The sequence below is a fragment of the Mauremys reevesii genome, linkage group 7 (genome assembly GCF_016161935.1).
Source record: "Mauremys reevesii isolate NIE-2019 linkage group 7, ASM1616193v1, whole genome shotgun sequence".
Classification (NCBI taxonomy): Eukaryota; Metazoa; Chordata; order Testudines; family Geoemydidae; genus Mauremys; species Mauremys reevesii.
The window spans coordinates 40,023,812-40,051,764 of NC_052629.1; the positions used below are offsets into that span (position 1 = coordinate 40,023,812).

Below are 27,953 nucleotides of genomic sequence, written 5' to 3' on the forward strand. Positions count from 1 at the left end.
GATTAAACAAAGACTGTGAATGGCTAGCCAACTACAAAAGCAGTTTCTCCTCCCTTGGTGTTCACATCTCAACTGCTAGAAGAGGGCCCTCATCCTCCCTGATTGAACTAACCTTGTTATCTCCAGACTGATTCTTGCCTGCATATTCATACCTGCCTCTGGAAATTTCCACTACATGCATCTGACAAAGTGAGTATTCACCCACAAAAGCTTATGCTCCAATACATGTTAGTCTATACAGTGCCACGGGACTCTGTCACTTTTTACAGATCCAGACTAACATGGTTACCCCTCTGAAACTTAGGCATTTTACTGAACAAATCAGCATATAAGTATGGTAATGATAATAAAGTTGCCCTAATTACCCTGATAGTTAATAAAAATAACAGCACTGCAGCAAAATATTGCAAGAAAGCCAGTTTCATGGTACTTTGGGTTACAAAATAGCACTAGCACAATCAATGCCATTTTGTGGATGAAGATGTAGAAAGAGGCAGAGACAATACTTAAAATGAAAGTCCAGAAAAACAGAAAAAGAATTGAGACTTCAGAGAGAAAATATAAAGGACAAAATAATCCAAGTCGCTTTTAGAGAATATCATGGTATATTTTGATAGGAACTGTAGACTAAAAAAATCCAAATATTAGTCATGTATGCTATATAGTTTATCTCCAGAGTGCTGTGTTTAAATTACATACGTGGGTGCCATTATCTAACCTAACCACAGTAAGCAGATGCTTGTTCACAGCAACACCTGGTAAGAGCAACCACCGCTTAGGAACAACATGTATTTTCTTTAGAGGAGCTCCAGTTCCTTATTTACTCCCATGTTACAAAAAACAGGCTATATACCGGTATATATATAGCACAGTACTTATTAGATGTCGTGGCCTTATTTTCTGCATTCTTTGTCTTCCCCCTGTCACTCTTACTCCTCCCACCAGGTCAGAAATCTAGATTGTAAACCTCCCCAGCGCAGCGACTGTCTCTTTTTCAAGTCTGTAGCGTGCATTAGGCACCGTTAGTAATCTGTGTCTACATAAAATAAAAGCGAGCTCTGCAAGGCATTGCTGCACCACAGGCATGTGCACACCAACCCGAACCTGCACGCCCATCGGTGCACCCAGCGTGCACATGGTGTACTGAACGCACACGTGTGTCCCAAGCATGTTGCCAGCACTACGTACGGCTCTCCAGCGAGCTTGGCCCAGGAGACCCGAGCAACTCGCGAGCCGGGGCTGAGTCCCCGTTGGCGCGGCCTGTGCGCAAGGGGACGAGTCGCCTCCCCACTGTGCCCGCCCCGAGGAGCGGGTGGCACAAAACGCGGGGTGCGGTGGGGGGGGGGCAGAGCCGCGTGCCCGGAGCGGCCCCACCAGCTCGCGCAGCTGCAGCTGCCACAGGCCGCCCCCACCCGCCGAGCTGCTCCTCCCCGCACGTCCCCGCCCCTCCCTTCGCGGCCGTCGGCCCCCGCCCCGGGTTTCCTGCTGCTGGCGGAGGCCGAGGGAGAAGGTGGCGGTGGAGGCGGTGGACGGAGAGAAAGCGCCGAGGAACCGGAGAAGAGGCGGCTGCTGCCCTCCCCCCGCCCCCGGAGTGAGTCCAGCGCCGCCGCCTCCACCACCTCCTCCTTCAGCGTCTCTGCCCCCTTCCCTCCCCGCAGCCACCTACCTCCCCCAGCAGCCGGGACAATAGAGCCGGGAGATGTCCTCCTCCGGCGGCCACCAGCACAGCCAGAGCCGGGCCATCCCCACCAGGACCGTGCCCATCAGCGACGCCACGCAGCTACCTCATGACTATTGCACCACGCCCGGGGGGACCCTGTTTTCTACCACTCCTGGAGGTAAAGAGCACCCCCAGCTGCCCGCCCCTGGGGCCAGGCCAAGGCCTCCAGCAGTACACGCACCAGTCTCCTCACTGCAGGCAACCACTCGGGGCTCCGTGCAACCCGCTGCAGGGAGACGTGCATGCAATTAACGGGAGAGAGAGAATAGAGAGGCAGCAAAGTACATGCAATTAACGTTACACAGCTGGCGGTTTTAATGGGGGCGGGGGAGCGTGGAAAGCGCGTGCAATTAAATGGGGGAGGGGAATTTGCAGAGAAGTGCATGCAATTAATGCTACAGTGGGTGCAATTGAAGGGGAGAACGTGCGGGAAAGTGCAGATAGTCATGTGGAGTAGGCGCGACCCCCACTTTCTCTGAAGCACTCAGGTTTATTACTCCTTGTGCGGTGGGGACCTCACTATAGGGTTACCTCTTTTCTGTCCTGTTCCCCCGGACCTCAAAGCAAGGGGGTATAGGCTAGTGCTATACAGGACCAGAGGCTTTGGTGGGGAGCAAAGAGAAATAGATGCACCAGAGATCTCTATACAAGGGGGGGCGGGGAGAGACTCCAGCACGAACAGGGCCCTTTCCCCCCCTCGGTATGTATTTGTAATGTTTGGTTTTTATTTTGGAAGGAAGGATGGAGGGGGGGGAAGGAGCTTATGCTGGGTCTGGAGCCAGATGCACTAGGCCCCAAGCTCCTTCTCCCTTTTTGGTGTGGGGCTAGCGGTGAGATATTTGTAAACAAGGCCTAAGAGTCTAGGAGAAGCCCGTGACTGTTGCACAATCGGAGAAGGGGACTAGGGGGAATTCTCCGGCAGCTGCAGTAGGGAGAGAAACATGAACTCCATCGAGAACTCAGGACGCCTCCAGTGTGGAGCCAGCCCCTGGCCCTTATTAAGGTGCTTGGGATTCTTTTAGCTCTGACTAAAGAAATGCATCAGCCAGCGTGGAGGGCTCAGTTTAAGGAAGTGCTAACTTTGCACTGCAGACTAACACGGATGTAGACTCTGCAGCAACCTCCATTTAGGTCTGTTCTTGGATAACAAGGCCTGCATTAACCTATTGTTATGCCTACTGTTCCTGTTGATTTTATTAATAAAATTGCTAAATAGGAGTCAAGGCATAGGAGCACCAGAGATCCTATTTGTATTTAAAAAACTAAAGCTTAACCTTGTCATCTCCCAGAAGACAAGCCTGACCCATGAAATAATTCCTCCCCACCACCCCAAATAAACATGGATTAACAGTAAGTCCCATGATGTGTTACGTGACTTGAACATTGTATGAACGGTAGAAGCTGACATGCATACAGACAGGATTCCTGAGCTAAATATTGACTCCGTTCCCCAGAGCGGGAGCTCTTGGGGAAGCAGTCACAGATATTTCAGTTGGCAAAGTTGTTTTATTAAATAGCCAAGCAGTCATTTCACAGTAGTTTTCAGGGTTGCTTTAAAAATAGTGCCCTCATTCCTGGCTTAGATCAGTGGTAAAATATGTGGAAAGAAATTATTAGTGGAACACTCTATCCTAATTTTCCTTATGGTCAAACAGTACTAAAACAAAAATACTCAGGGTTGAGAACCTGCTGGTTTTTTTGCGGTATAATTTTCCCAAAGCCCAAACCTCTTATTTCCACTTCATTTTAGACTCAAGATTTGCTTCCATTCCTCTTAAACTGGATGTTGTTTGCCCTTTCGTTGTTACAAATTATATAAACGTGAATTCCACATCATTGCTCTATCCTATTTTTCTTGTGTCCGTAACTTTTCTCTGCTGGGCATAGGTAGGTTTGTATGTATGTGGTTGATATCTGCTAAAGAAGCAGGCCTATCCTCCACTGTCTCTTGACTACTTCACTTGCTCACTTTGCAGATGGCTATAAAAATGTAAACACTAGTGTGACTTTTCTGTGGCTGCCAGAAAGTAGCAAATACAGTTCTAGTGGTGTGTGCATTTTACTGTGTGTGTAATATTGCTGCATCCTCCTGTGTAATGGACTTCCATCACTGCACTTTTTCTTCCTTCATATTAGGTATTTTAAAGTCTTTCTGGCTATTGAGGTATTAAGTGAGTTCTTGCGTCTGTTACGGTATTTTGTGTTGTCAGGAGGGGGTTTGCCATTGAAGGTAATCTGTAAATGAATGGAAAAATAACTGTATTATTAGAAATATGTGCAGAATGTGATAAAGAAGCTGGATAAAAGGGACAAAATATTAATAAATGCATGGAACCTAAATACTCGTTCTGAATCTACTGTAGATTGTGAAATCCCTATTTGGTATGACATTGTAGAATGTATCATGCTGGTGGTGTCAAATCTTTAAAATATTCACAAGTGATGATGATTTTAAAAGCGCCACAAAATGATACAATTTTTGAGAAGGTAAAGGACTGGAGTACCTGACCTCACAGGCTTATACTAGTCTACAATGGGGTTCTGTTGTGTTAAGGGTAGGGTTGCAGGACTTTGTTCCTATTTTTCCTTAATTAGTCTCATTTTAGAAATTATTCTGGGGTGAGAATACCCCATGGGAGCTTCTCAGTGGTACTGCTGCTGCCCAGAAGCATCATAGAATCATAGAATATTAGGGTTGGAAGGGACCTCAGGAGGTCATCTAGTCCAACCCCCTGCTCAAAGCAAGACCAATCCCCAGACAGAATGAAACTGACCAGAATCTGTTTGCTGCTCCTTCTGCAGAATATTATAAAAAGGAGTAAGAGAGGTACAAAGGGTGTTGGATGCTGTAGAGATTAGGGTGCAGAGGAGAGCTGTCCTTGCTTGTGCCTTGAGGGGGTTATAGAGGGAGCTAAGGTCCACCTTCTCAGCCTGGCGTATTCAGGGAAGAAGTAACATTTAGAATGTCTTCATTGAGAGATCTCAGAATCCCACAGCCAGGAAGAGGCATAGTTAAATAAATATGAGGAGAGCTGCACAGAAGAAATGGGAAAGGGTATGATGAAAATAAAAGTGGGAATGAGGGGGAAACAGAGATGGACCTGAAAAATGAACTCCCCTACCCTAAAATATTTGAATTAAAAAAATAGTAGAAAACTCCTTCTACCTCATGTGGCTTCTGCAACAAGCCACATGGAATTATGCCCTTGGTTCAGTGGTAGGTGTGACAATTTAGTGAGTGGTTCAGAATGAGAATTGTTGATCCATACTGGGAAACTAACTCAAATTTAACATTATTTCTTTTTTTAATGTGCTGAATAGCGTTTTTATAGTAATAGTTAATATTTAGGACTTCATTAAAACTTTACAGTCAAATCCATGGACACTGAACAGTACTAATGCTAAGTTATTTTTCATACAGTTCAGATTTTCTTTTCCTCCCTCCATCCAGAGTGTTCTTGATGGTTTTATTTTAATACAGTATTTGAATATAAAGTTTATGAATAAATCAGTGGTAGCTACATCTGGCTCCCTTTAAATGTATCACTCAGGGAAATGAAGGACTTATGTCACTAGCCTGAGCCCATTGTACTACAAGCAGACACTACACTGCCAGTTAATCCAGATCTGCTTTGTATCTGATATCTCTGTTCTAGGTCTTACAATTGGCAGCGTCTACTCAAGTACCAAATTGTGATGTCAAAAATATCATGTGTTGAGGACAACGCCATCACTCTGCACTTAAAACAACTTTTATCCAAGGATCTCAAAGTACATTACAAAGATGGGAAATACTACTGTATTATTTATCTCTATTTTACAGATAGGGCCTCAGTTTTCTTATGAGGCTAAGTAACTTGCCCAGGTTTATAAGAGATAAGTGGCAGAGTCAGGTATAGAACCAAACTACTCCCAGTTCCCTGCTCCTTAGAATTGTTGCCTTACAGAAAGATGCTCTATGTATATCCACGTCTATCTGAATTTTTTATTGATTGTTGTTGTAAGTAATCCCTAAAATCACTATAACTGAGGTTAGTGGTTGAAGGAAATCTATATGTTTAGTTTATTAACTTTGCACATTCTGACAGCACTTTCTGTCCAGTCTATTTAACTGTTTCCCTGTTGCTCTGTCCTCACTGATGTGCAAGACCCACAATTTTTTTATATTAAAAGAAAAACGTGATTGTAAAACTTCTACTGTTGGGAGGGGTGGGCTCTCACAGGTGTAGGACTGCTGTTAAATTTGTATTTTTTTAAACTAACTTCATATTAATGGTGTCCCTTTCATAAGTGACAGAGGTAAGAGTTTGTCCCAGATACTGGAAAACTAAGAGCTAGTGCAGAGCCCTCAAGAACAGAGTATTGAAGACTAGCATTTGTGAGTGTGGCTGAGGACAACTCTAGGGGACAGGGAATGTACAAAAACAGAATCCTAGTTCGGTGCTTAGGGAGCAGCAAGAGCCAGTAGAAGCTACAGACAGGCAACACCGAATTCTGAATGAGGATGCAGAGGCTAGATCATCTCATTTGTACAGAGTCCCTTCTGTTTTCTGAAAACAGTTGTCTGTCCTTTTGAGTTCATGGTAGTGCTTTAATTTGAAAGCCACCACTTATACCTTGTCACCTGTCATGGACATTGGATGTTTTCCCACATTGACAGAAATTGTTACAAGGAAGAGGGGGTCCTGCCTTTAATAACTTCCTTCTGTAGAAGGTTTCTGGGAATTGTTTGAATTGATCCAGTGTTTAACTCTTTTGCATTCAGAGGCTCCTTTACATGTGCAGTCCTCCTGGTGAAGGGTCCCCTTAAAAATTACCAGTTCAGAAAACAGGAGTGGAGGTCCCTGCGAACTGCCCTGTTTGTTTCTGGGAGGGTGCCCTTGACTATCTTTTCATCATTCTGTTAGACAGTGGTAATTACTATTTCATGTTTCTCCCTTTCCTGGAGCTATTATTTCAGGAGGCTCCTTTGCTGCAAAGAGTGCTTTTTATTTCTATCACTGGAGTAATCTCTCAACACCCACAGTTTGAGAACTACTAAGGCACTGCGTGGTTTTTGGGGTGGTTTTTTTCCCCCCTCTTGAACTGAGGCAGGAAAATATTTTGTGGACTCCCAATGTCTCCTGAATCCAAGTAGCAAAATTTCTGAAGAATATTTCAGCTGGTAACCTATTAGTACTACATGAAATATTAAATAGTATCACCCAGAAGCCCTAATCAGGATCAGGACCCATTGCTCCTTTTAGTATGATGGGGGAGGAAGGGGGATAAAATAAAATACTTCAAGTATTGCTCTGCAATTCAAACACAAAGAGCTTTGTACATGATACAAAATATCTTGTTGCAAAACAGCTGCCCATGGGTAAGATGTTTGATGCCTCCCTGAGGTATGGAATGGCCAAGAGGCCCATTGCCTAGAAAAATTCTGAGTGTAACTCTTAAACATGCAACTCTGATTAGCTTTAAACTAGCAACGTGAAGGTTGTATTTGATCCATGTAAACATTTACTTTTCTAAAGAACAGACTTGATTCACTCAAAGCTGAAAGTTGTTGCTCTGAATCACAGCTTGGTGCATGTAATTTTGAATGCCTTTTCTGAGTTTGCTTTTGTGTCTGTTTTGTGCTGTTTAATGGTCAGAAAAGGGACTGCAAAATGGTTCTGTAGTGTTCATGCTCCTCATGTGTCTTTTGAGTCATCTGCTCTATGTACTTCAAAACCAAGTTTATTCCTGTCAGCACTGGAATAAAGCTGTGGTGCTGCAGAAGAGAAGTGCCTTCTTTTCTGCCTTTCCCTCCACCAACAGTCTGTCTAGTTCTGCTCCAGAACTTGGGTAGTGAGGGATGATGTGGGAACACAGCTTGGGTTTTTTGTTCACCAGGATGATCTTGCACCACTGGCAGTTGGAAAAATCTTGTTTTGACCTGAAACTGAAAAGATCTGATTATAAAAGCACCCGATAAAGACTAAAAGTGGGACATGACGATGACTTTTCTGACCGTAGCTTCACTTCAGATTAAAAATAGTGTTCTCTATCTTTCTGCAGTTCTAATCTTGGAGTGAAATCCTTGCATTTTAAATCTTCAATCCTGACCGTGTAGTTTCTGCTCTGAAATGAGTGTTCTGCCTCTTTAAATAGGCATCCACAGGATATAACCTGTGACTGTCTGAAACTCTTATCTCTAGGTGAGGCCCTGCTATTGGTTCTAGGATCTTTCCAGAGCAGGAAGTCTGTGTAGACAACGAATCCTGAAATGTGCGAGTAATATGTTTGATACTTGGGGTAGAAAGGCGAGAGGAATCTGCTTGAACGTGATTTTTTGGAGAGGCCTTGGGGAGGGTTGGACTCTTCTCTGGGCCCCAGGAAATGCCAGTCTATCCTAGTGCAGGATATTTAAGCAGCTTTTCCCAGTGCTGATGCCTGTAGGTATCTAGGTTCCAGTTAATTATTGAACTTTTGGTCAGTGTTGCTGTCTTCCCTTGAACTATCAGCAGCTCAGTAGGTGTTTGAACTATGATATGTTCATTCTTCATAGCAGAGCAATCGAAGACGTTTAGTCTGTTCTATCTGTGACCATCACCTCCCTTCCTTTAACTTCTCTCATCCCAGTCCATCATGGCTATTCCTACTTCTTCCAACTTCTCTGCTGTCCCCTCTCCGTCACAGATATTACTTTACTTTAACTCCAGGGGCTCCATTTTCAAGGCCTCTCTCTTCTTCACACTGGTGTCTTTGTTCCCTTTCCTGGACACTCAGTCCAACTCATCAGTTTCCTGCATTGGACTCTTCCCCCGCCCCCTCCCCTTCTCTGTTCCTCTCCCCATGCTGCTAAGTGCCTCTGAAGAATATCCAGAGATCAGTTTAACTTCCTCCGCTACAGATAGATCCTCCTTGCCATCGGTTCTATTGCTTAATAGGCCAAACAGCTTTTCTTCTTTCCTGACGCCTATACCCACAGCCCTCATGACTGCTTCACCCTTGACTATCTCTTCAAACCCACTCACCTACTGTACCTCCTTTTCAGCCCAAGATTTTAACTATTGTTTTCGAAAGAAAAATTGACACCATCTGCCATGAATTCTTGTTCCATCCCCTCCACCTCTACCTTCAATCTTGGGTTCCAGCACTGAGCTCTTTGAGGCAGGGATTTTTTGTTTGTTCTGTATTTGTACAGCTCCTAGCATTGTGGGATCCTGTCCATGACTTGGGTTGCTTGGTGCTATCACATACTACTTAACAGTAATGGTGTGGCCTTCATACTCTTCACTTCTAACCTCTCCATCATCCCTCCACTCTTGCTCATTCTTATTCAGTCTCTCATTCTCCTTTTCATCTACCTTTATGTACAACACTCTTACAAAAACCAAACCTAACTCCACACCGCCCGCTTTCCTGGCTTCCAAACTTGTGAGACACAGCCCCCTTTACCCTAATGTACAAGGATGCACTATCTCCAAAACCTATTGTTTTCTTTCTTTCCCTACAGCTCTGACCTTTACTATCTATGCCTTGGTAATCTTCTGCATAGGTTCTAAGGCCAGAAGGGACCATTCTGATCACCTGGTCTGACTTACTGTGTAGCACAGGCCATAGAACTTCCCCAAAATAACTCCTAGAGCAGATCTTTTAGAAGAACAGCCAATCTTGATTTTAAAAATTGTCAGTGATGGAGAATCAACCACGAGCATTGTTCCAGTGGTTAATTACATTTTTAACAGTCTTATTTCCCTTCATAATTTGTCTAGCTGCAGCTTCCAGCCTTTGAATAGTGTTATACCTTCCTCTGATAGATTGAAGAGCCAATCATTAAATATTTGTTCCCCATGTAGATACTTATAAACTGTCATCAAGTCATCCCTTAACCTTCTCTTTGTAAAGCTAAATAGATTCAAGGAGCTCAGTCACCATAAGGCATGTTTTTCTAATCCTTTAATTGATTCTCATGGTTCTTCTCTGAACCCTCTCCAATTTATCAACCTCCTTCTTGAATTATGGGCACTGGAAGTGGATGCAGTGGTCATACCAGTGCCAAATACAGAGGTAAAACAACCTTTTCTACCTCTACTTGAGATTCCTGTGTTTATGCATCCCAGGATTGCATTAGCTCTTTTGGCCACAGCATCACACTGGGAGCTCATGTTCAGTTGATTATCTGCCCCGATCCCCAAATCTTTTTCAGTCACTGCTTCCCAGGATAGTCCCTGATCCTGTATGTATGGCCTTCTCCCTTTTTCCCAGATGTAGAGACTTTTATTTAGCCATATTGAAAAGCATATTGTTTGCTTGTGCCCAGTTTACTGAGTGATCTGGATCACTCAATCCATGACCTGTCCTCTTCATTATTTACCACTCCTCCAATTTTTACGTCATCTGCAAACTTTATCAGTGGTGACTTCATGTTTTCTTCCAGGTCATTGATAAAGATGTTGTATACTGTAGAGCCAAGAACCCATCCCTGCAGGACCCCACTGAAAACAGATCCACTGACAATTCCCCATTTACAGTTATATTTTGAGACCTATCAGTGAGCCAGCTTTTAATCCATTTAATGTGTGCCATGTTAATTTTTTATATCTTTGTAGATTTTTTTAATCAAAATGTCATGCGGTACCAAGTCAAATGCTTACAAAAGTCCAAGTATATGACATGAGTACTGCCACTATTATCAACTAGACTTATAATCTCGTCAAAAAAAGATATCAAGCTAGTTTGACAGGATCTCTTTTCCATAAACCCATGCTGTGGGTTATTAATTACATTACCCTCCTTTAGTTCTTTATTAATCAAGTTCCATATCTTGCCTGGGACCAATGTCATATTGACGGGTCTATAATTACCTGGATCATCCCATTTACCCTTTTTTAAAAATTAGCAAAACATTAGCTTTCTTCCAGTCTACTGGAACTTGTCCATTGCTCCAAGACTTCTTGAAACTCAACATTAACAGTTCAGCGAGGTCCTCAGCCAGCTCTTTCAAAACTCCTGGATGCTGTGTTATCTGGACCTGCTAATTTAAAACTGTCTAGCTTCTGTTTAACATTATCCAGAGATACTAGTGGAATGGAAAGAGCGTTAGCACCATATTATGAGACTGCATCATCTGTTTTTCCCCAAATACAAAGCAGAAATACTTCAACACTTCTGCCTTTTCTGCATTATTATTGATAATTCTATCATTTCCATCTAGTAATGGGCCAGTAACATTGTCAGTATTCTTTTTGTTCCTAATATATGTATGAAACTCCTTATTGTCCTTAAATCTGTTGACCATAGATTTCTCTTTGTGTCCCTTGGCTTCCCTTATCAGTTTTCCACTATTCCTAACTTCTGATTTATATTCATTACCATCAGCTTCCGCTTTCTTCCATTTGTTGTTGTTTTTTACAGCTATCTTTGCTTCCTCTCTAAACTAGGTCGTTTTTTAACCAGCACAGCCTTCTTCCTCAGTTGTGGGATTGTAGCTTTTTTGGGCAGCAAGTAAGGTGTTGTTAAATGATTCCCAATTATATTAACATTTTTCTGATTAAATTACTCCTCACAGTTGATTTGGCTCATAATTATTTTCAGCTTTGTAAAATTGGCCTTATTGAAGCACTGTGTGTGCAGGACTTTATTGTGGTTGTGCATTATGAATGTGATCAAGTCATGGTCACTTGTACCTACGCTACCATTAACTTTTAGTTATGTGATTGGTTCCTTTTTATCTGTTAGGACAGTGTCTAATATAGAATTCCCCCATCTTGGCTGCAACACTTTTTGAGTTAGGAAATTGCCATCTATAACGTTTAGAAATTCCAAAGATGTTTAGTACGGGCAGCAAGAGACCTCCCACATGTCACATGAAGTACCCAATGATCACAATGTGATGCTATGTCCCATATTCTTCATAGAGATATTGTTATGATATGAATATGCCATAATTAAGATGCTTTATGCAAGATGGGTCTTGTGAGGCAGTGGTTTTCAAACTTTTTTTTTTCTGGCGACCCAATTGAAGAAAATTGATGCCTGTGACCCAACGGAGCTGGGATGTGGGAGGGGCTCAGAGCTGGGGCAGAGGGTTGGGGTGTGGTGGTGAGGGCTGCGGGGTGGGGCCGGGAATTAGGGGTTCAGTATATGGGAGGGGGCTCTGGGCAGGGGGTTAGGGTGCGGGAGGGAGGGCTCTGGGCTGGGGGTGCAGGCTCTGGGGTGGGGCTGAGAGGTTTGGGGTGCAGGAAGGGGCTCTGGGTTTGAGGGGACTCAGGGCAGGAGATTGGGGTGTGGGGTTATCTTGGGCAACTCCCAGTCAGCGGCACAACAGGGGTGCTAAGGCAGGTTTTCTGCCTGTCCTGGCACCACGGACTGTGCTGTGCCCCAGAAGCAGCCAGCAGCAGGTCCGGGTCCTAGGCGGAGGCACGCAAGCAACTCCATGCAGCTCTCACCCACAGGCACTCTTCCCCCCTCCCCCCCCCCAGGTACCATTGGCTGGTTCCCAGCCAATGGGAGTGCAGAGCTGGTGCTCAGGGCTGGGGCAGTGCGTAGAGCACCGTGCCCCCCCCCCCCCCCCAACTAAGAGCCAGAACTGCTGCTGGCTGCTTCTGGGTTGCAGCGTGGTGTCTGGACAGGTAGGGACTAGCCGGGCAGCACCGCCCACGGGACTTTTACTGGCCTGGTCGACGGTGCTGACCAAAGCTAACGTGACCCAGTACCTTACATTCCGTGACCCAATACTGGGTTGCGACCTGCAGTTTGAAAACCGCTGATGTGAGGTATCATTGGAAAGGTTATGATTTACTGAATATGACTATCTATTTGTAAGCATGTCATTTCTGTATCTGAAGTTAGGAATATTGAGTATGTAACAATTATAAGTGGGTTTGTACCTGGGGAACGCCCACCAGAGAGAATGCAATCTGTCTGACTAGTCAGTCAATGGGCCATTAGGGAGAACAATAGGACTTCGAAGATGCTAATCTCCCACCTTCCTGGGACTTCTTCCTGAGGATTTATGGCTGCTTTGACACTGCAGGATCATGTCAATTGGTACTGGACTCCATTTTGGACTGCTAGTATTTTTCCACTAGTAGTGGGTTGGGATCAAACTGAGAAACAAAGGATTCCCGCCATATATAAATCTTATTTAAGGGGAGTGAGTTAATCAGGGTCAGTTCTTCACTGAATCGCTGCCCTAGATGACGGCTAAAAACACCTATGACTGATCTGGGGAAGAAGGGACTGGACCCAGGGGAGAAGGTGCCTGGCCTGTGAAAGGAATACCTAGAGTTCTAAGCTGCAAGCAAGAGCAGTTTGTCTTCAAGAAATTCTGCAACCTGCTTAAAGCAATATTTAGGGTGAGAAATTACTACTTGTAGACTGTATCAGAGGGGTAGCCGTGTTAGTCTGGATCTGTAAAAAGCAACAAAGAGTCCTGTGGCACCTTATAGACTAGCAGACGTATTGGAGCATAAGCTTTCATGGGTGAATACCCAATTCGTCAGATGCATGTAGACAGTTGTAGACTTGTAGACAGTTTCTTTAGTGTACTAAGCTTAGTTTGCATGTTTGCTTTATTTGCTCAGTAATCTGCTTTGATCTGTTTGCTATCTCTTTATAATCACTTAAAATCTATCTTTTGTAGTTAATAAACTTGTTTTCTCTAAACCAGTTTTTGCAATTCCTAACTGAGGGGCAAAAAGCTGTGCATATCTTCTCCACATTGAGAGCGTGGGCGATTTTCATGGGCTTACGCTGTACAGTTCTCTGTGCAACACAAGACAATACATTTTGGGGTTTGCACCCTAGAGGTGGTGTGCATTTGAGTATCGGGCAATCCCCTAGCTGATTCTTCCCATGCAGAGCTGATTTCAGTGTCTGTGTCTTTCTGCAGCTGGGCATGTCCCTACCTGTGTGTGTGCTGGAGGCAGCTTGAGTACCTGGCACAGCAGGACAGGGTGAGGGAGGCCAGGCTGGTGGAACAGCCAGTTTCAGTGAGACTCCAGTACATCAGGTGGCACCCTGGAGTGGAGGGTAACCCGTCACACACAGGTTCTTTTCCTACACATTGAAGAAAGGTGCATAAGGAAGTGGTCCTCCAGTCCCCTAGTGTGATTTGTTGGTCTGTAGCCAACACCAACTAGTACCCTATCTTATGCTTTTGGTGTTTGGACATTGATCCATAAGCCCCCAAGATAATTTTCTTCTCGGTTATCTGTGACTTGGAAACAGGTAATGCCATTTTTGGCATAGAGTCCTACTCCCCATCCCCTCTCGCTCACTTGATCCTTTCTAAATGGGCTCAGCACAGGTAATAGTACTAGTGGGCAGCAGTCCATATCACAAAAACGGTCACCATGATTGGTGCTCATGGATATAGAGGCCAGCAAGGGTGACAACTAGTATATCATTGTACAACTAGATACAATTGACCTTTCCCCTCACCCCTAGAAGTCCCACCAGGTTACACTGGAAGCACTTTGGAGAGGAAACTTGCATTATCCTGTCCATGGATAAATAGAAGACTTCAATGTCCAGAGCTGTCAGTTTATTTGGTGTTTATAAGATGCTTGGGAACATAGGGAATGTTGATGTTTGTTGTACAGTTTGTGAGAACACTGAACAGTTTGAAATGAAGTTGCCCAGCAGTTTCTCCCCTTTATTACTTCCTTAGGTAACAGAAAAAGACTGAAATGTGGAGTGGGGAAGAGAGTTGTTATGAAATAGGACTGGTTTCAAGCTAAGCCTTTTTTAGATTCTCTCATTTTGAGAGCACCATGAGTTGGCTCAAGGGTGGATTCTCCAGTGCTGGACATTGTTCTGACTTGAGAGCATTGGCATGTAGGGTATTGGGGTTTCTTTCCTATATGGGCTGGTGACATGCATTTAATCCGTGCCTCTTTAGGATTGCAGGAGTGGGAAAAACAGGTCTTTGAACTAAGGTAAAAGGCAGTGCCATTCTGTAAATAGGGCATCAGGAAGTGATTGGAGTTGACACATCTCCCAAGCCCAAATGCTGCTTTTTATTTCCTCTCATTGTACCAGCCTGGGGATGGGACTCCAAGTGCCTCTTTCGTCTGAACCCTGCTCACATTGACACATCATTATCAACACACATTCTGTATGTATTCGTAAATGCTGATTTTTCTCCTTTTATCTGACTGTGTGCTAGGTACCCGAATCATCTACGACCGTAAGTTTCTGTTAGATCGCCGCAATTCCCCCATGGCTCAGACCCCACCATGCCATCTCCCAAATATTCCAGGAGTCACCAGTCCTGGTACCATGGTCGAGGATTCCAAAGTGGAAATAAACAATCTGAACAATCATGACAGGAAGACTGCAATGGGTAAGAGAGACTGGGTTATGGTAGTGGTTGATACTCTGGTTAATTTCTTTATAGCTCCCTTATTTGTGATTTTAGCAGATCTTATGCTCAGATATCATGGTGATGGGCTCATTATATATAAATATTAGCGTGAAATTTAATATGTAGGTTTCCTTTCTCAGAGTGATATTTTTTTCTGTAATAGTTCAGTAATTGTTGTTTAAGTCTCAGGGACAGCAAAAAAGACTTGTCTGGTTTCAGAAATATTTAACTTAAATATGGCTTCATTTTCCTCCTCCCCTGACACCCCCCCCCCCCCGAAGCTTTGTATCCTGAATCCGTCATATGAAATAATACCTTTACAGGGTTTTTATATATCTGTTAGGAGCGTAAAATGTTAACGGGTTAACCAGTAAGCATTAGGCTTACCGGTTAACTGACCTTAACAGTTAAATCAGGCACTGCTGGCTGGACCCTGGCCGCGCAGCACCACACGCTGTGCCGGGCCGCACCCTGCCCTGCCAGCCAGCTGACCAGCCCCCGCCCCGTCTTGCTGCCCAGAGAAACCCCAGGCCCTCCCCTTTTAATCAGTTAACCATTTAAACAATATTTACATTCCTAATATCTGTAAGGATTTTATATTGCCATCCATTGCTCCTAAGCATCTTCCATAGAAAATTGTTAGCCATAGCGAAGTCCCTAGTGGACTTCAAGAAGTTTTTGGTACTCCTCCCTCTTTTGGGTAAAATTTGTGTGAGGTGTGTGGTGGTTTGTTTTGTTGGTTTAGGTTTGTTTTTTGTTTTTTTTTTTAAGCAGGGAGCATTTGGGTAGATGGGAGTGTCAGTGTGCATGCCATTCTTGCCATGGTAGAACAGCTTTTTAAAAAAAAACACAGAAAGCACAATTGACTCCTATGTGTTCAGTGATGTGATTAAACAGGTAACTGTTTCCTGCCGTATCATATCTCCCCATAGACAATGGGCCACTGGGTGGCTTTCAAACTATCTTTCTTTGCTTTTTTTTTTTTGTTTGTTTAAAATGAGATGTGGGTAGCAAGAGTCAATGCTCATAACTTCAGGGGGACAAAGTGTCTTTTGCAGTAATATGGCTCTTTATGTGTTCATAGGACTGTACATGCATTAATTAATATTTAGCAATAACTAGGACATTTTGCATTGAAGTCAAGGCTGTCACTGATCTTCATAGGACCTTTTTTACAAATAAAGAACCTAAAATAAATTGATAAAAAATTGTGACATTTTGGTGATTTTTTTTTTAAGCTGCCAACTTAAACCAATGATTACTGAGACAGGGCTGTCCACTCTGTCCTTAATGCAGCATCTCCCAAGAGCAGCATGTTCTTCCATAATGGATTATCTGATTTGCCCTATCTGCTGTGCAAGGTTAATTATGGGAATGAAATCTACCATTATATTATTTACCAGAAGATACGTTAGGAAATAGTGTTGGGAGGTATGTAGGGATTCTCTTTCCTCTTGAGGGCTTTCTGAGATCTCCCTCTAATGCAGCTCTCCTTTTTTCTGTTGCCAGGGGATGATGCTCAGTTTGAGATGGACATCTGATTACCCCAGAGCATAACCATGGAGAGGCAGCAATTCCTGATACCTGTGCATACTCGATTCTACTAATCGGATCAGTAACTGAAAGGTGGAAGAGGCGGCGGTCGCAGCAGTCTCCATCAGACTCCCCACTTCATCTTCCAAGTGCCAAAGGATAAGAATCTAGCTCCCCAATCCTGCTCCCTCCCCCCCTTTTTAACTCCCATCTCCCTGCTCTGTGACTGAATGGATGCCCTTGTCAAATTATACAGAGCTGAGGAACACTCCGAGTGGAACCTTGGCATCTCGCACTTTAGAGGCACCCTGTCAAACCATACACAAGCGAGAACGTACCTCCATCACCAGTTGGATATTTATTGCAAACAGCAAAGGGGCCAGGGACTGGTGGATTTATGCTAAGTGGAGATGGCTTTTTCTGTGTTCCCCTCCCTTCAGCCTGATCCCAACTCACAAAGGGCTTATGTTTGCACAGCAAGTAACCAGTTGTAATATGGTGTCTCCAATACTTTCGATCACTCACATTTTAGAAACCACAAAGAATAGTGGGAGAACAGGTAAGAGTCTCTGCTCAGTCTGAGTTCGTTTTCCTCAGTGGGCAGAGCACTCACTTGAGTAACTCTGGGGGAACCTGGGTACTAGTCCCACTTGTCACCTTTCTCCATGACTGTGTGCCCTGCAATGTAACATGTTCTCTCTTCTGGAGACGCACAACCTTAATTCATTTGCTCTTGTACCTCCTTGATTTCCATCCTGCTGACAAACTTCTTTTTGATAATACTTCTTAATGTTATGTGTATTTAGAGGAAGCTGTCAGTTCATTATACTGCTGATTCCTCTTCCTTTCTTTCCATCCCAAAGGAATGTCATCCAAAACTTCTCACTTTCAGAAACTTAACCCTTTGTTCCCTGAGTACTTTGAATGCTAAATCAAACGCTAAATCAAAACATTTTTTTTCTAGGATATCGGGGAGGGGTATCTTGTGTTATCCTCAGGACTTCCTCCATTTTTGCCCTTTTGCCCTTGTTAGTTTCTTCCGATTTCTTTGCTGGTCCACACTGTAGACTGTTATATTGAAAGTACTGCAGTAATGGTTAATTTCCAACATCCCCCATCTCTCTTGCATTAGGAAGAGTGTTTTTCCCCACTAACAGTTTTAATGAATTCACTTGTTAACTGTTTATAGTTTCAATTTTAAGACTTCCCAACAGAAGGGAAAAAGCGAATGTCAATAAGCACTCTCTGAGGAACAGTGGGCCTGCCTCTCATCTTACACCATCCTTCCATTCATATGGTTCACCGTGCTCCTTTCAATCACTGGCTCCATTACTTTTCCTCCAAGATCCTTTGTTGTTAACTTTTATGTTCACTGCTGGGGTGTATATTGGCTGACTTGTAAAATTGAACATTTGCCTGTAAGGGTCATTTTTGGTTCCACACTGTCCAGTTTTGCTCCTGTCCATATCTTGCCAAAGGGATTAGGTGGACTAGTGTGGATTTTGACAAGAGTGTGGTGCTTCTGGCCAATTCCTGTCTGGCCTTGCCACTTGAAAGTTCTTAATGGGTTTGATTTAGTTGCTGAGGGCATCGCTCAAACTGTAGCTAGACATGTTTCCCATTGCCCCACTTGCTGGGAGACTGTATCTGACATGTGAGTCAGAAATTTACACAGCTCAGTTATAAATTGGAAAATACCCTGTTTTCTCTTTTGGTATGCAAAAGGGACACTTTCCTGGTAAAATACTTCTTTGGGGAAGGAAGGTTTCCTGAAAAAACTCATTTTTTCCCTCTTCCCTTCAAAATGTGAATAACACAGGAACAAAAATCCTTTGTAATGTTTGATCTCTCAGGAATAGACTATTTATCTGGGAAATGCAAGGTCTCCTTAAAGCCTTGGTGATAGCCAGAAATGTGACTAAAACTACACCTCTATGTCCTGTATTTACTCTCTGGCATTATTCCACCTCTGTTTAGTATGAAGGATGCTATAGAAAGCTCAGTTGTACTTTGTGGCTCCCAGATCCAATTTGTTCAGTTCAGATATTTCTAAAGTACACGGCAAGTTCTGCCTCATGTAGGAAACACTGACTTTTTTTTTTTCCCTTCCCCATTCTGCTTCATGCATCATCACTAACAATAGTTTCTGGAATTTAGCAGGCAGTTTTGTTGATGAGGCAGAACAGAATCCAGATTTGCTCTGTAGTACTGTTAATAGTAAAAACTTGGGTTTGTCAGTGAACTAAGCAGAGTTGATTTGGGAGAAACAGGAAGAAGAAATGGGCAGTGACAAGGTATCATTAGTCACTTTTCTCATCATAGTGATAGATTTTGTTTTGCTCATAACTTCTCAGCTTTTCAAAGCACTGCACAGGTGTTCAGCTATTTGACTCTTTTTTATTACAAGAATTGTTCCGCTAAAATCCTGTTGCAACACTGAAAATTTATCCCTAAGTGTACAGTGCAGCAAGAGCTTCCATTATGCAACAATCCTCTTAGCTGTCAGCCGGAGAAATCATTCTGACTTTTGTCGACTTGAGATGTATTTTTTTTAAATACCCAAGGCAAGAAACAAGCATCCAGAGAGGAAAGGATCATCTGGTGGTTGAGGCATTGGAGCAGGATTAGGAAAATCTGGGGTTTGTTTCAGGCACTTGATCAAATCACTTAATGTCTCTGTGCTTTAGTTTCCCATCTGGAAAATAGGGATAACAGCATTTCCCCATGGCACAACCATGACCCCTAGTTGTTGTGTTATGAGAAGGATTAAATAACACTTCCTTACTTACTTTCTCCAGAGAAAGTGGACAATGAAAATATTCAGGTACTTCTTAAGCACCACAACTGCAGGGTAACACTTAAATCCAATCTAAATGCTCTGTTTGTTAAAACTGAAGGGACGATGATAATAAAATGTTCAGTTTTGTAAATGCTTTATTTTATTAAACCTAAATTTTGCACTTAAATTTTTGTGTCCCAGACATTACAGGTCAGATCTTTCCTTGCATTAGGGCAGCTTTGTCTCACCCCATCAGTGCCCTTTTTAACCAGTTTTAGGCTGCTGCAGGATTCTCTGTGCATAGTGAGGTCCTTGGGTGGTGCAGAGCCATCATACACTCCCCCGGCTCCTTGAATTCAGCACGGGACAAGGTTAAAGCAACCCTTGGCTATTGTATTGGCCCCTTGGCAGCTAAAACAAGTTAGAGTAGCCCTTAGACTGCTCTAACTTGTGCTTTGGGACTAGCTCGGAGATTGGGAAACAGCTTCTCCCTTACCTAATATGCCCAGCTTTAATCCTTATTTTTAACCATTAAAACATAGGGCCTGGATGATGCACTGGGTTAGTGCAGGAACCTGTTCACTTTCAGGGACCTGGGTTCAGATTCTATCTCTGACCATAAATAAAAATGAATCTAGCAGGTTTATCCTAATTCCTACTACTCCACTTCATAAAACCACAACCCTGTAGCTTGGTTTATGCTAAGGGAATTCCAACCACTTGTCACTTTGGCTGGAGCTGTCCTGTAGACCAGGCTCCAAGTGCCCTGAACCATTTTTACTAAATTAATTTCACAACCTGCAGAATGCACTTTTTTGTTGTTGTTTTTTTTAAACAGTTCAGTGAACAGTTCAAACTGTCTGGGGCCTGGTCTACCCTATGGCTCCAACTGGCTTCAGAATCGGTTAGCTGAACTAGTTTTAAAACCAGTTACACTTTTTGGGAAAATTTGCCCAGCATAGACCAGACCAGTCTGGGATGAGGGCGGCTGCTGCTCAGGAGACACAGGATGAAACTACTGAGGGGGGGGATATCAGCAGAGCTACCTGAAGGCAAACTAACAGTCTCACTCTGTGCCTGGCTCTAGCTAGGGCTATTAGTCTCCCTTCCATGAATGTCAAGTTTTGACATATTTTAAAAAAAACAAACAAGATGGATGGATGTACTGTTATGGCATCCTTCCCCCAGTACTGCTGTGGGCACACAGGGTGGATGGTGATAGAAAATGCCATAAGATGATGTCTGCCTTGGTTTCATTAGCCTTTTCCATTGTGGCATTGTTCCTCAGCAGCACCATGCCCAGAGCCAGCCCTGCCCCTAAACACTCCTTGCCTTGAGAAAAATCACACATTTCAAAACAAAACAAAAAAAACTTCTTGCCTCTCAAATTACCCACTGTCCTAGCTGGCATGACCAATTTTCCCATTAGCTTTGGTTTGGTCCTCCATGCTGATTTTTGTCTTGAGGGGGCTTAAATACTGTGGTTTCATTTTTAAATGAATTAAACTGAGCAATAAGACAGGGAACTCAAAGACGCCGTGTTGCTTGTTTAGACTTAATTAGGTTTAAATTCATTTCTCCTCCCTTCCCCACTGCATATTTGCTCTGAGGAAGGCACGCAGAGCTTTGAAAGAAGGATCACAGCTTATGTAAGAAGACGTAGATTGATTGATGTAGAATAATAGTGACTTGTACTATATAGAAGGAAACCTGCAGTGAACCTACATATCTGAGAATGACCGTCATCTCACCTTGATTTTCCATCTAACCATTGTCAGTTTTTCCTGATTTTGAGTTTTATGCTTTTAATGAAAGCCCAGGCTCCGATCCTGCACAGCACCGATCACTGTGCTGGTGTGAAACCCCACTGAAGTCAATGGGGCTCTGCACGGGTGCTAGAGTCTGTGTTAACAGAACTGATGCAGAAGTGGGGCTTTCTACAGCATGGGATGGGGAAGGGTTTCTCTATGGGGGTTTTGTTTCCTAGAGGTAGGTTAAGGAGTGACATTAAATCCAAAACAATCTATTAATCTTCTTGCAAATAGTATCATGTCAGCTACTTTTGATGATGGTTTGTGTGCTGAATTGACTACACTGAAAGCAGCATTCCTCTCTGTGCCTGAGTAAAGGTCCGCTTCTGAAAATACTTGCCAGCTGCTTTACAGTGCCAAGAGCTACAAGACGGTTACCAATAAGCCTTCGTCACAAGTGTCCAGGGTGTACAAAGCTTTTTAAAAGTGGTTTCCTTTTTTAAGCTTTGGTATCGGCAACTGAACGCCTTTGTGACAGTCCTAATGCATACTTCCATTTTGAACTAACTCTGCTTAATCACCTTATTGTTCAGCCTTTGTATACAGTAATTCTCCTCTGGACCTGTGTGCTAGTCCTCTGAAACTGACCTTGGGGAGAGGAGGGAAGGATAAAATAGCTTCCAGTTACACTCTGCCCAGTGGGTGTCTATTTTGCAATGAGCATTCTCCTTTCATCTCTAGATATTAGGAGTCAAATGTGGTTTAGTTTTCAAATGAAATGAGTTGTTGGTATCAACCCCATGCCTGGTGGCTGTTTTGGGCTTCTGCACTATATATGACTGGCAGTATGTGCTGGGAAGCAGCCAGAAGTGCTACTGGTCACACATTTATTCTTCTTAAATCAGGTGTATTAGCAGATGTGTGGGAAGCTTGCACAGCACTTTCCTGCATTCTGCCTTGTGTGTGTCTGTCATGTCTATTGGCTGTTAAACATCTCATCATTTCCACCATGAACAGAAAATGTGCCAGGTGCATGGCGCACAGCTCATCTTTCCTTCTTCCCTCCCTAGTGGTCTGTGAACTGAAAAAATCCCAAATTTTTGGTACATTGACCATTTGCATTCAGGTTCCATCATTTAGAGTCAGCAGCACTGGGCTTCTTTCCATGCTGTTGAAAAGACAATGTAATTCTTGCATGTGGGTTCCTTGTGGTATAATACTTTAAGTTCACCAGTTTTGCCATCAGAGGGCACTGTGATCCTCCCTAGGCCGCTATCATCTTGCACTTGGAATTTACTCTATCCTTAAGGAAAACACATTCCTCATAATTGTCTTTGTCTTGTTTAATTTTTCCTGGTCTTTATATTCGTATCTAGGAAACCTCTAAATGACCCCAGAACACATGGGCTTTTTGTTGACATCCAGAATCCAGTCACCAAGATGCACAACAAAATCCAAACATCTGGTTGGGAAAGTGTTAACCACTGTTCTTAGCTAAAGAAAGAGGTACTGCATCTTTGTAGGGACAGTGCCATTCTGTGTGTTTTTAATTTAATTTAATTTTTCGCTTGTATTTCTGAACTATTTACCTTGTAAATTTTAACTGGTAACTTTCCCTCCCCTACCCCAAAAATTTGGTGGTGGTCTTGTTGATGTAAATCAGCCTGGGGGGAGGGAGGGGCTCCTGTCTGGGGATTGCTGTTCATCACCACTCTCCTTCCATTGCACCTTCCCTTTTAGAGCTAACATTTCTCTTCCAAACTCCTAGTGCTTGTTCTCTGTTAATAATACTGCCCCGGCTACATTTGAAAAATGCCACTTTATGACAAATCAGTATTTTCCCATGATCTAAACTCCAATTTAGTTTTGTAGTGGCACTCATTTGGCATCAAAGATGCAGGGCTTGCCTCTTTTTTTGATAACTGATTTCTATATGGATGTTTCACTCAGAGTGTTGCAGCATCTGGTTTTCAGTGACCATCTTCTATTTGTTCTTTCCCCTAGTTGTCCATCTAGGGAAAACAGTCCCTTCCTCTGAACTCATGCTGGAGGTTTTTGTAATGCCTTTTGGTGAGGAGGGAGTGATGTAGTATATGTGGGGACTCTTGTAAAGCTCAACAGCACACCTCTCAAATTGCCCCTTACTTCAGACTAAATTCACCCCTCATTCCACATGAGCGTGGGGGGTGTTTTTTCTTTTGTTCTTGTAAATTTATCTAAGAAATTCCAAATCATAAAATTGAGATTATAGAAAGAAATACTTATTACACAACATTATTTTAAGATGCTTGTCCTTTGCCTCTGTCATTGTGACTTAATCCCACATACAACGTTTGGCAGGTTGAGAAGTATGCTTTGATAGTTATCTATCAAAATTGGTCGGCTATTTGTTAAGTGAGAAATCTCCGGGGGGGGAAGGGGCAGGAGCAGAGTGTGCAAATATAAATGTGTGTGCATGGATGTTCATAACACACACACACACACACACACACACACACACACACACACACACACACACACACACACACACACACACACACACACACACACACACACACACACACACACAAATATATTTTACTTAAAATCCCAGGAAGCTTTTTTAGATTCGTGGAGTAGCACGGGGAAGACTAACTTTGCTAAGTATGAAGGTTAAACACCAACAGTGGATGTGTGAAACCTCAGTTCTAGCAGAGTGACTCTTCCCACAAAACTGCTCTAAAAACCAAAATCCAAGGATAATTAAACCCAAAACAGGAGCCAAGAGGAACATACAGCAGGAGTGAGCTTTAACCACTTTGTTAATCACACCAGGAGTGAAAAAAGGGCAGTGAGCTCCCTGGTCCCTATTGACACTGGGAATAAACAGTGATTTCCCCATCCTGCTTCCAGTGTCCATATCTGCATCACTGCGAGATGGTGATCCCAGTGCCTTTCTTCACCTCGGATAGGAAAACTGTTTGCATCGTTGTGAAACAGCTCTTAGCCGAGTTGTGAAGGTGTCTTTGGAGAGCATAGAGGACAGTACCAATCTTACGACAATTCATGGGTGTCTGAGACATGTTTATACACTCATGGTTCTTAAAAAGCCTTTATAAATTTCAAAAAGTCCCATTGCCAGTTTCTTCTTTTCTCCCTTTCCTACCCCATCCCCTTTCAATTTTAAATGTGATTTTAGCTGAAAAGCAGAGTCTGCCTGAAAAGTCATCAGGCAACTTCTGTACAATTCAGTTTTTTACTGTCCTTGAAACAAACAGGTGTTTGGGAAAAAAAAGCTCTCACCAATGGTTGCTGTTACGAGATCAATAAAGATCTTGATTATATTAAACTATGTTGTTGGGTTTTATTTTCTTTATGATGAGTTTCTGGTTGGTGAGAGGAAGTCAATATCTTTAAAAAATTGACCTCTTGCTTGCAGTTACATATGGTTCTCTTTAAAGATTCTTCCAGTATTTTGTGGTTAAAACTTTAAAAGTCCAGATGAAAGGTGAAGGGCATTTTGGGGCCAGATTTTCCTGTCCATTTTCCTCCCTTCCTCGTGGATCTCACGTTTCTAGCTGAGGATTATTGTATGGGACTCCCTAATCAGTGGGAGGAAGCCGCTGCTGTTGAGTGACATTTAACTTAGATGTTCATAACATGAGAAGCATTTTTGCTTGCCAGGGCTTTTCATCCCCTTGCTCACTGACTTCTCTTTGTGTACCACGAAAGCAGTTGATGATAAACCAATCATTCATGTCACTCATACCCTGTAGCAAAGGGTGCAGAGCCAAGTGCTCAAAATAACTCTGGGCTTTTGCCTGCAGAAGGTTAGAATAATAACATTGGATGGATCTTATTTCCTGACTTGCAGCACTAATCCTAAAAAGCACACTTGTATAGTTATGTTGCAGTTTAGTGAGGCTTTCTTTGTATTCATAGTTCACACTTAATGCATCCTCTGGATGAAAAGACTCATTTGTTCCTTGGGTTTGGTATTGTACCCCTGAGTTCTAGTTCCCTCCCCTTAATATCACAGCAAACAGTTGGAAGGAAGGGTAGCAGCTTTGTAGCATCTCTGTCCACTAATGCTTTTTTATTTGCACTGCTGTCAGTGCAGCAGTGATCCACCCTACTACATACAGTGAAACAATGTAGGGTAATACATTTATGATTGGGCCTGAAGAGGAACTAACTCCTCACGCTTACATACATAATCCCCTGATGAACAGCTGCCTCTGGGGTGAAGGAAATGTTGGCTAGTGACTTGGGACAAACCCATATTCGTAAAGAATTGCTTTGGACCTTTAACATTCATTCCCACAGTCCAAATAGAACTTGAGTGCTGAGGATCCTCAGGTGAAAAGACTCTCATATTGATCTGACATGACAAGCAATCAAGCTAAGTTTGATGGGACAGAGAAATATTGTGAGCTAGTAAAAATATTTGAGGGGGGGATCATGAATAAGGCTTCGATTTAGTTGCAGAAGTAACTGAACCCGTGACTTCTAGCTGCAGGGCCCCCGCCTCTAGCGGGGTGCCTCTGGCAGCCCCTGGAACTCTACGTGGTTGCGGGCAGTAGGATACCCTGCAGCTCCCAGCTACTGCAGAACGTCCAGCTGCCATGGGTGGCAGGGGAACCCCCCCAACCCAGCCCACAGCAGGCACCAGGGAACCCCCCAACCCTTGGCAGAGGAATCCCCACAGCTCCCAGCTGCTGCAGGCAGCTCCTAGCCCCAGCGCAGCTGCCCCGCTTCAGGCAGTGTGAGGATCTGCAGATCCTCTTTTTGTCAGATATATTTTTAGTAAAAGTCACGGACAAGTCACAGCTTCTATGAATTTTACTTTTTTGCCCATGATCTGCCTGTGAATTTTACTAAAAATATCCATGACACAATCTTAGCCTTAATCATGAACAGTTTAGAGGTTTACAGGTGTTGGTGAAGAAACTAGCTCAGAATAGCTTCTGAAAGAGGACGTTAGTTCTTAAAACTAGGCTTAATGACCTTTGGTAAACAAAGAAATCTGCCAACTATGTAAAATACAATTCACTTTGTGCCTGTTCATGCTTTGAATAATCTTTGCCTACATTTTACCCAAACAAAGAAAATGGCATGAATAGACAGATGCTTGACTTTATGTACAATAATTATTCCTTTATTGGTTTTCAAGGATGTCTCCTATTTATAAAACAGTGCCTACTAGTCCAAGTACCAGCTAAGCCTTGATGTCTTTTAATTGGTATATGAACAATACTCCAGGAAGAACAAAACAGTTTGGTGTAGAATGAGGGTAGAAAATAAAGTGTTTTATAAAAGTTCTTGAACTTTACAGTCCTGGGCCTATCCTCCCATTTAGCTTTATGAAAACTAAAGAGTGATTGCAATCCTGTGATAGCTGTTCATGATCTCTGGTTGAGAACTGCCAGTGTAAAGTATGGAGCAATGGTTGCTATTGGTTTGGGGCTCTACCAAGACATGTTACTTGGAATACTATTTTTGTACCTTGGAATGAATAAGTGCATCCATAAATAATCACTTCTTTCTCCTTGGGCATTGTCAGCTGCAGAAGAGGAAGGGAAGGGTCCTTAGTGCTGATGCCCCTTTTCTTTCTTTGCAGCATGTTTGGGATCAGATCTGCTCCCAATAGTATGGGAGGAGGGGGAATTGCTAATGTCGAAGGAGCTGCTTTTCCCTGTGTAAAACAAAATCTTCTGGATCCTTAAGTTTCTGAGAATGGCTAAGTGGTATGAAGCCAAGGTGGCTGCACGGTTGGCACTGCATTTCCCATGTTTCTGAGCCTGCCCCATAGCTCTGCCTCTGTGCTGCACTGACCACTCAGGACACTGGCCCCCAGGCTGACAAGGCAACAGGGAATCGTGCTGTCAGAGAGGAGGGATTAGGTAGCGGAAATGCATGAGCAATGTGAGAGAAAAAGTGGAGATGGAAGGGGAAGAAGACTAAAATTATTTTTCAAAAAAATACCTTGCACTAAAAAGAAATATATAAACACTCTCCTTATTGCCCAGTGTAAACAATTGCAGTGGTTGCTATAGGGATGGGGGCACTGGCCCAGTTTTTATAGGGGAGGTGCTGAAAGCCACTGAACAAAATTGTAAAGCATTCAATTGCTATTATTACTTTGAAAAAGGGGGCTGTTGTGCCCTCAGCTCCAGCACCCCAGGCTCAGGGATGATAAGCATGAGATAGTTAGCATGAGCACAAGTGGGAGGAGAGGTGTCCTGCGATGATCTGACTATTAAAACATGGTCCATGCTTTAGAAGAGTTTGAGAACTCTCTTGTAGATCAAAAGTTATGTCACTCATCATGAGGTACTTACCACCGAGGTGCTAAAATTCACTGCTAGCCTGGACTCTGAGCTAAGAATAAACAGGATTAAACATCATTGTTCTCATCTTTATTTGAAGACCTGAGATAGCTTTACTGGATAGATTAGCAATTATATTCCTGCACAAGAAAACACACTCAAGTTGCCTGTGCAGTCATATGACAAACATTTGTTTTACCAGTTCATTTCCAGTGTAGTTCATCCTGAACTCATGACAGCTAGTCACAGATGGTAGAGCAATTTGTATTTCAGCTACCTGATTTCAATAGCTATGGTGATATATATATGTGTGTGTGTGTGTGTGTGTGTGCGTGCGTGTGTGCGCACACACACACACACTTTGCTTTGAGTTTTGGTAACTGAAAGAAGTACTGGGGTTTGGCACAGCTTGTCATCTTTTCCACGTATGAGTAGGGAATTTCCTTTTTCCCCTTGTCAAAAATGCTGTGTAACTTTTAAGATGGCTGCATTTTAGGGCTGTCTTGTTCATGGTAACTTT

General features: G+C 43.2%; 2 protein-coding genes across 7 annotated transcripts in view; one reads left to right on the forward strand and one right to left on the reverse strand.

Moving 5' to 3' along the window:
* LRRC20 (leucine rich repeat containing 20) overlaps nucleotides 1-2,037 on the reverse strand; it is a 192,947-nt gene extending 190,910 nt beyond the window's left edge. For 2 of the 6 annotated variants that reach the window (XM_039546752.1, XM_039546753.1), the window contains exon 1: nucleotides 1,902-2,037. In XM_039546752.1, the coding sequence (XP_039402686.1) occupies nucleotides 1,902-1,964 (63 nt within the window). In that variant the 5' untranslated portion in view covers nucleotides 1,965-2,037. Of the gene's footprint in view, nucleotides 1-1,666; nucleotides 1,803-1,901 lie in introns of those variants that run through there. The other 4 variants (XM_039546759.1, XM_039546754.1, XM_039546756.1 and 1 more) reach the window with 4 other exon arrangements.
* Nucleotides 1,446-23,588, forward strand: EIF4EBP2 (eukaryotic translation initiation factor 4E binding protein 2). The gene is made up of 3 exons (XM_039546762.1): nucleotides 1,446-1,838; nucleotides 14,865-15,041; nucleotides 16,572-23,588. The coding sequence occupies exons 1-3, from the start codon at nucleotides 1,700-1,702 to the stop codon at nucleotides 16,601-16,603; spliced, it is 348 nt and encodes a 115-aa protein (XP_039402696.1). The 5' UTR covers nucleotides 1,446-1,699; the 3' UTR covers nucleotides 16,604-23,588.
* The last annotated feature ends 4,365 nt before the right edge of the window (nucleotides 23,589-27,953 follow it).